We start from the raw sequence: 7,554 nt of genomic DNA, 5'->3' as shown, positions 1-7,554 counted from the left end.
GGGTGACAGCTGTGGCATCATGGGCACGTGTGGCTGCCGAGCTGACGGTACACGGTCTGTGTGGATGACTGTGAAGCACTAACACTATTCTTAGCGTTACTGGTACGGCAGTGTTTAATCAGCAGCTGGAACACAGTGTACAGGGGAGCAAGAGGATCTTCACAGAGTCTCCTTTGCCTTGTGTGCTTGTCAGGTACCTGTTAAATCCCATCCTCAGGTTGAGACTCCGTAGCCTGGTGAAGGTGGTGTCCGGAGGGCAGGCTCCCCCCAGCAGACTCATGTTTTATCATAAGCCACCGTTGGCCCTGTGGGTGTGTGACCTTTGACTGGTCCCTGTGCCCCAGCAAGTTCTTCTTTGACTAATCATCAGCTGTAATTCTCCCCTTAGGGTCTAACTTCCTGTCCTGAACTGTTTGTAAATCTGCCCTTTGTCACTGGGGATGAGCAGAGGAAGTGATGCCTGCCCAGGAATCTGGGTGCCTGGCTTCCTCACTTCTCTCGGATGCTCCTGAAATGAGAGACATGATAAGGTCTTTGTCACGAGGAAGGGTTTTCTGTCACTTCTTTCCTGTACTCGAGACCTGATTGCAGCATCCTGTGCCGTAGGCGTGGTTCTGGATGAGTGTGCATGGTATGAAAATACAGGATGAATGGCAGCAGGAGGTGATTCCCGAGCCTGTGACAGTGACAGGCAGTAGCTAGAGTATCAGAGCTGCTGATACAGAGTCTCAGTCTTGCTGTCTGGGGAGCTGCTGTGAATGGTGTGACCTCAGCCCAAGTACTGCCTTGCAGGTTTCAGAGCCCAGTCTCTGGCCTCTGCCACGCTCTCTGCGTTGACATCTCTCCGATCTGCTGACTCCAGTCGCTCTCCTCCTCTGCTGCTGCTGCTGGCATGTGAGTGCCACATCTGCCAAGAAGCCAACTTGCTGTTTGAAAGCTTTCCAGGAGCACAAGCTTTCATTGGTGTCTGTAATGACCCTTCAGCGTGAGTGGATGCCAGGGGCCTCCAGAACTGAACTTGTTCCAGGCGTCATGCGAGGAGCAGCCGTGCCGGTGCGCGTGCCCTCGTGGCCAGAACAATAATAGCTCCACACACGGTAGGCTCCTGTGAGTGCCAACTCCCTCGATCTCCTCCAATGCAGGCTCAGGGATGGACTCCACCTTGTCCCTCTGAAGAGACTCTGCATGCTCTCAGCAGCCACCAGGGGATTCCGCTGCCAGATTCTCCACAAGCTGCCCCGCAGCAGGACTTGCTCAGTGGCAGCCTGGGAGGGGATCAATTCCTGCACTCGTGTTGCTGCCCTGCCCGTGGACAAAGCTGTGTGTGTGCTCTGAGCTCTTTGGCCTGCATCATCTGAACCCACCTGAGCTCCTGGCAGACTCTGGGCTTGTTTTCCCAAGTGCTCTCTCTGATCCTGTTGCATTCCCTCTCTCAGAGCCCCGAAAGGATGTGAACTTTGGAATGGGGTCTCTGAGCACGCTGCAGACTCAGTGCATGTGTGACACTGTTGCTGAGTAACAGGAGGATTGGTTCATTGCTGTGAGCAGCCCTTCTGTCTGGCTGCAGGGCACCAGCCTTGCCTGGGCCCTTCACCATGTTCCTCCTGCTCCCCTTTGACAGCCTAGTGGTTAATCTCTTGGGGATTTCCATAACTGTCCTCTTCACTCTGCTTCTGGTTTTCATCATCGTGCCAGCAATTTTTGGAGTCTCCTTTGGCATCCGCAAGGTTTACATGAAAACTTTATTAAAGATTTTTCAGGTAAGTCATGTTTTCAGAGTGTTCTCTGTGTTTGCAGAGGTTTGTCCAAGCATGGAAGAGAGGCTTTTGCCTCAGGAGGGGATTTTGGGTGACTAGAGTGGAAGGATTGGGCTGTGGATGTCGTGCTGCTGCCACTTGACCTCTTTGGCTCATCTCAGCCAAATGCCATTGATGAAACCTCTGTTTGTGGGCTGTTTTTTCCCTCTAATTAATCTAGTAAGTCTTCAAGTAAAGCAATAGTCTGGCAAGGTGCAGTCAGCAGGAGTGCAGCAGGATCTGAGGGGGAGCTTGCAGGGGTTCATGTCCCAGGCAGGGCAAGGTGCTGCTGCAGTGGTGTCAGCTGTGATGGGGAGGGACCAGAGCCAGCAGGCTGCTCCTCTCTGAGCACATTTGGATGAAGCAAGAGCAGAGGAGGTAAGGCAGGACATCTGTGCTGCAAGCCCTGAGTGGTCTGTGGCCAGAACCCAGAGCTGTCCATGCTTCTGTCCTGGAGTGTCACCTACTGAGCTGTGTCTGGACCTGCCGCCTTGGAGGACAACCAGCAGCCCTTGCCCACCCTCTTGGCACAGAGAGGCCAAGTGGAATTTTCCAGCTTGTTGTCATGCTGCTCCTTTGCCTGCCTTTGGTGGACTAATTTTATGGGCTGTCTCTGAGCCAACACCTCCTGAAACAAGTTCCTGACCAGACCAGAATTTTTGATCTACTAGGAGTAGTAGGTAAAGCCTATACCACCCTACCCTGGCAGCCCAGGTAAAAGGCAAAGTGTTTGCTAGGGAGGTTTTAGACTCTTAAATATGGAGTTCATGCTGCTAAAGGATTTATGGTATAGCTACTGCTGTTGGAGCAGGGCTGATTGTCCCCAGAGTATCCCTGGACTGGCTGGCTTGGGAAGACAGCCCTGGAGCTCACAGCGTTCAGCTCTTTAAACTCTTGAGTCCTCCCAAAAGCCTGAGGTATAAGTGGGAAGACCCTGGGTTTGTGAGGAGCTTCATTAACACAGATACCAGAAGACCTGACTGCAAATTTACTGACTGAAGTGGGCAGAAAAAAAAAAGTTTTAAATAGAACTTTTCACAATGTTTTTTTTCCCTTCTTCCTTCAATTCAGGAACATTTACTCTCAACACCTATATTGGTGTTTGAAACTATTTTTCTGAAAAGACTGGGAAGTCTATTCCAGCTTTTATTCAAGGATCTTAGTGGTAGGATAGAGGAGCACTCATGCACAACTGGTCACTGATTTGGTGGAAAATTCACTCATTAAGTTTGACCATAGAATGGTATTTTGGAGAGATATTTCCCAGCACTCAGGGCCAATGTTGGGAACCCAGAGGAGCAGCACCTGGGAGTGTGGCAGAGTCTGGAAGCTTGTGGGACACAGACAGAGCTGTGAGGCCTGGCTGGCAGCAGCACACCTGTGTTGCAGGGGAGGGAAGGCACCTGCCTGGTGCCTCTCAGGTGGGAGCCTGGGTTTGCTGCTGCCACAGTCAGGATGGAGATGTGCTGGCCTTGCAAGCACTGCCTTCTCCACAGGCTGCTTAGCTCCTGTGAGGTCAGAGCTCCTCTCCTGACTCCTGGGATGGCAGCATCCAGGCAGTCTTGTGCAATGCTGGAGTGTGGATGCTGGCAGAGGCAGCTCCAGGGTGAGCAGGATGCTCTGTATGCAATCAGCATTCCCTCACTGCTGCCTCCTGATTTGCTGCTGGAATGGGCTGAGATTGGGATGTCAGAGTTCACAGCAACTTCCCCTCTTCACAGAGAAGCACGTTGTACACAAGTCCTTCTTCTTCAGAAGCTTGTCCTTCCAGACCTGTATGAATTACAGGCTGTGAAGGTTATTTGGAGGGCAGGCAGGAATACTGCACAGAAATACAGCCTGCAGTTTGTGCTGCTGCCCTTGAAAATTAGCTGATAGAACAAGTAGTCCTGGCACAGGATTTGGCAACCAGCTGTCTGAGGGTGCTTGCTGCTGCTGTTTTGAGCAGATTGCTGAGCTGAGAAGCAGCAGCAGCCATCAGCTGAATCAGAGGGGACAGGATCCCTTCCCATCATCAGCCTGGTGTGTCAGCAGCAGGCTGAAAACACAGTCTCTGCTTTGAATTTGGAAGAAACAAGGGTTGAAGAGTAGCACTGGTGCCCTGACCAGCTTCCTACACTGTGCTGCAGACAGCCCAGCCAGAAGGTGTGCAGTGACAACCACGTGCAAGGTGCAGCAGAGCTGAGAGGTCACAGAAACTGCAGAAAACCTTGCTGTGCCATCTCAGCACTGAGCTGAGAGGTCACAGAAACTGCAGAAAACCTTGCTGTGCCATCTCAGCACTGAGCACTCTTCTTCCCTCTGGCACTCCCTGTTTCCCAGGCCAGCCTCTGCTTCCACCTCAGCTGGGTTCATCACTCACTCTTTCTGTTCTGCATGCAAGCCTCCTACTTTAGCCCCATCTTCTCCCCTGCACTATGGTCCTTCCTGAAAGTCAGCTCCGAAATGGGCAGTAGTGTGGAGTTAAAGCTTTGCCAATCTTGGTTGTCCTGTCTGTCTTGCAGTGGGCAACACTGAGAATAGAGCGTGGTGCCAAGGAGAAGAACCATCCCTTGTACAAGCCCTATGTCAATGGTGAGATCCTGCCCTGCATGGGTACATGGAGATCAAAATTCTTTTGGGGAGGTGGGGTAAATGTGGTGTCTCTGAGCAGCTGAGGTCTGCTGGGAAGTCTTTTCCCTGTAGGAGGGAGTTGTAGAGAGCTCTGTTTCATGAGGGAGGGCAGGGAAGCACCCTGGCAGTGGGGAGGTTTATGCCTGCATGGACTGGAGAAGGGAAGGGGGCCCTGAGGAGGGTGGTTGAGGAAGGACCTTGACTTTTGTCTCTCTTTGAGTGGGCAAATCCCAGTTTGCTGAGAGCTGCCTGTGCTGTGTTGCAGGTATCATTGCAAAGGAGCCAACGTCCCTGGAGGAGGAGATCAAGGAGCTGCGCCGGAGCGGCAGCGGCAAAGCCCTGGACACCCCGGAGTTTGAGCTCTCAGACATCTTCTACTTCTGCCGCAAGGGCATCGAGACCATCATGGATGATGAAGTGACCAAGAGATTCTCAGCTGAAGAGCTGGAGTCCTGGAACCTGCTCAGCAGGACCAACTACAACTTCCAGTACATCAGCCTGCGCCTCACTGTGCTCTGGGGGCTCGGTGTGCTCATCCGCTACTGCTTCCTCCTGCCCCTCAGGTGAGTCCTGCTCCTGGCACCTGCCTGCCAAGAACGTGCTGGTGGCCTGGTTTTTTCTAGCATGTAGTTTCCCTCTTTCTGCAGGATAGCCCTGGCATTTACTGGCATCAGCTTGTTGGTGACTGGTACCACAGTGGTGGGATATTTGCCAAATGGAAGGTGAGTGCATCTTTGAGGGAGAAGCAGATGGGGAGCACTCCATCCTTATAATCCTGAAATTTACCTACAAAGCTTTCTGCTCTCCCACCTGCAGGCAGAGCAGGTGGTCTCTCAGGAATTGGCACCCTGTAATTTTCAACAAGGGGCTTAGATGTGAGCAGTAAGCTGGTGGCAGAGCGCTCAGCCCTGGCCTCTGAAAGGAGTAATAACAGAAAAGAGCAAAGGCCGAAATTTTATTCTCATGAGTTAAGAATCAGTGATCATAAGCTGATAGCAAAGCTCAGGACGTGCTGTGTTTCTGTAGGAGAGATGTGAAGGCTTGGCTGGATTTCACTGGGCTGAGTGGCACTCTTACAGGGGATATTGTAGTAGATACAATATATATTGTGTATATATAATATACACAATATATATTATATGTTGTATATATTATATATATATATAATGGGGAGTGATGGTCTCTGTCCTGGGCTGCAGGTGTAAGGATTTCCTGAGCAAACACGTGCACCTGATGTGTTACCGGATCTGTGTACGTGCCCTCACAGCCATCATCACCTACCATGACAGGTAAGGCCTGTCTGCTCCACACTGTCCCTGCCCAAGGAGTGCCCCATGCTGGGCATTATGGAGCTCTCATGCTCCTTCCTCTTTCTTCACCTCTACCTTTGTTTTGTAGAGAAAACAGACCCCGAAATGGAGGCATCTGTGTGGCCAATCACACCTCCCCTATTGATGTGATCATCCTGGCCAGTGATGGCTACTATGCCATGGTAAGGTACCAGGCCTGGCCTCCTGCATGGAGGGAGCAGCAGAGCTTGTTGTGGGGCAGGAAGTGGGCAGCAAGAGTCCTTTGAGCACCTTGAGAAGTCCTTGAGAACTTCTTGACTCTGCCTGACATGGTGGGGCACTGTCAGACTCTGGTGTCTGTGTTGGTGTGCAAGCTCAGCTTGGAGGTCAGAGCACCAGGGGTCTGTGGGTGCAGCTTTGCAAGAAAAGCTCCAGGCTTTGCTGTTGCTGGAAGAGCAAAGTGCTTCCCCATGTGAAAGCACTTGGGGTTTGCTGTGTCTGTCTTTCAAATCAGAGCCTGGGACTTTTCCTCTTAGCTTTTCCAGGGTAGGGGCAGGAAGATAAACCTCAGTTTGGCTGTGAAACTGGGCGCAGCCTTGAATTTCATGTGTGCCCAGGTCTTGTAACTTGTGTGTTCTTGCTGTGTTCAGGTGGGTCAGATCCATGGAGGGCTCATGGGTGTGATCCAGAGAGCCATGGTGAAAGCTTGTCCCCATGTCTGGTTCGAACGTTCCGAGGTCAAGGATCGTCACCTCGTCGCCAGAAGGTGTGACAGTGTGTGATAGTGTGTGACAGTGTGTGACAGCTGCCTGCAGGGGTGCCTCTGAGGGCTGGGGGAGGTAGAGGGCTGCTCACCTCCCTTGGAGGAGCCCTCATAAGTGCTGGGAGACTGTGCCCCTGTTTTTGCACCCTGGTGACTGCAGGGTATGGATTATGTGCTGTGTGGGTTGCTACTGACAGCGTCTGTCCCTTCTGCTAATTTTTGACACTCTTCTGTTTAGGCTCACAGAACATGTCCAGGACAAAAGCAAACTGCCCATTCTTATTTTTCCAGAAGGTGAGTGCAATGAGGCCAGAGAAGCACCAGGTGGAGAAGGCACCTTGTTGAGATAGCACCACATCTCTGTTCCTGTCCTTCTTACATAGCCAAGGGCTTGAGACCCTCCACTGAGACAAAAGGGACATTGTGTCTTTAGAGCTGAGTGAGCCCAGAGTGCAGGAGACACACATGATGTCCCAGTGACCCATTCTGTGCACACACTTTCCAGGGCTTGGACAGAGAATTGGGGAGAGTTGCTGGGTTCCTGTTGCCCTGCCCTTAAACCTGTAGCTTAAGATTTCTGAACTGATTTGCAGAGCAAAGTTAAGATTGTGCTTGTCTCTTACAGGAACATGCATCAACAACACATCTGTGATGATGTTCAAAAAGGGGAGCTTCGAAATTGGAGCTACAGTTTACCCTGTAGCCATCAAGGTATGACAAGGCACAAGTCTGTCTGTCCCTCTGTATCTCTGTCTTGGCAGCCCAGCCCAGCCTGGTCTGAGGGCACAGGAAAGCTGAGGTCACTCCATGTAGTGCTCTGGGAGAGCTGACCTTTAGCTCAGTTTGGGGTGGAAGTTGGAGCCTCAGAGAGGCTGCAGCCCCTTCATGAACTCTTCTGCCTTTGTAGTATGACCCACAGTTTGGAGATGCCTTTTGGAACAGCAGCAAATATGGCATGGTGACCTACCTCCTGAGGATGATGACCAGCTGGGCCATTGTCTGCAGTGTCTGGTACTTGCCCCCAATGACCAGGCAGGTAAGGTGAACCCAGCCTGTGTGATCAGTCTCTTCTCTGGCCCTTTGCTCCTGCTGA

At 51.8% G+C, this 7,554-nt stretch overlaps 1 protein-coding gene across 1 annotated transcript in view; it reads left to right on the top strand.

Annotated features, from left to right (window-relative positions):
• Positions 1-869: 869 nt before the first annotated feature.
• Positions 870-7,554, top strand: part of GPAT4 (glycerol-3-phosphate acyltransferase 4) — a 7,839-nt gene continuing 1,154 nt past the window's right edge. The window contains exons 1-10 of the mRNA XM_005429235.3: positions 870-1,760; positions 4,301-4,370; positions 4,675-4,972; positions 5,057-5,131; positions 5,609-5,698; positions 5,808-5,901; positions 6,349-6,464; positions 6,700-6,755; positions 7,087-7,172; positions 7,369-7,497. Of these exons, the coding sequence (XP_005429292.1) occupies positions 1,596-1,760; positions 4,301-4,370; positions 4,675-4,972; positions 5,057-5,131; positions 5,609-5,698; positions 5,808-5,901; positions 6,349-6,464; positions 6,700-6,755; positions 7,087-7,172; positions 7,369-7,497 (1,179 nt within the window). The 5' untranslated portion in view covers positions 870-1,595. The remainder of the gene's footprint in view (positions 1,761-4,300; positions 4,371-4,674; positions 4,973-5,056; positions 5,132-5,608; positions 5,699-5,807; positions 5,902-6,348; positions 6,465-6,699; positions 6,756-7,086; positions 7,173-7,368; positions 7,498-7,554) is intronic.

The sequence above is a fragment of the Geospiza fortis genome, unplaced genomic scaffold (assembly GCF_000277835.1).
Source record: "Geospiza fortis unplaced genomic scaffold, GeoFor_1.0 scaffold417, whole genome shotgun sequence".
Taxonomy (NCBI): domain Eukaryota; kingdom Metazoa; phylum Chordata; class Aves; order Passeriformes; family Thraupidae; genus Geospiza; species Geospiza fortis.
This window is presented reverse-complemented; position numbering and strand designations above follow the sequence as displayed.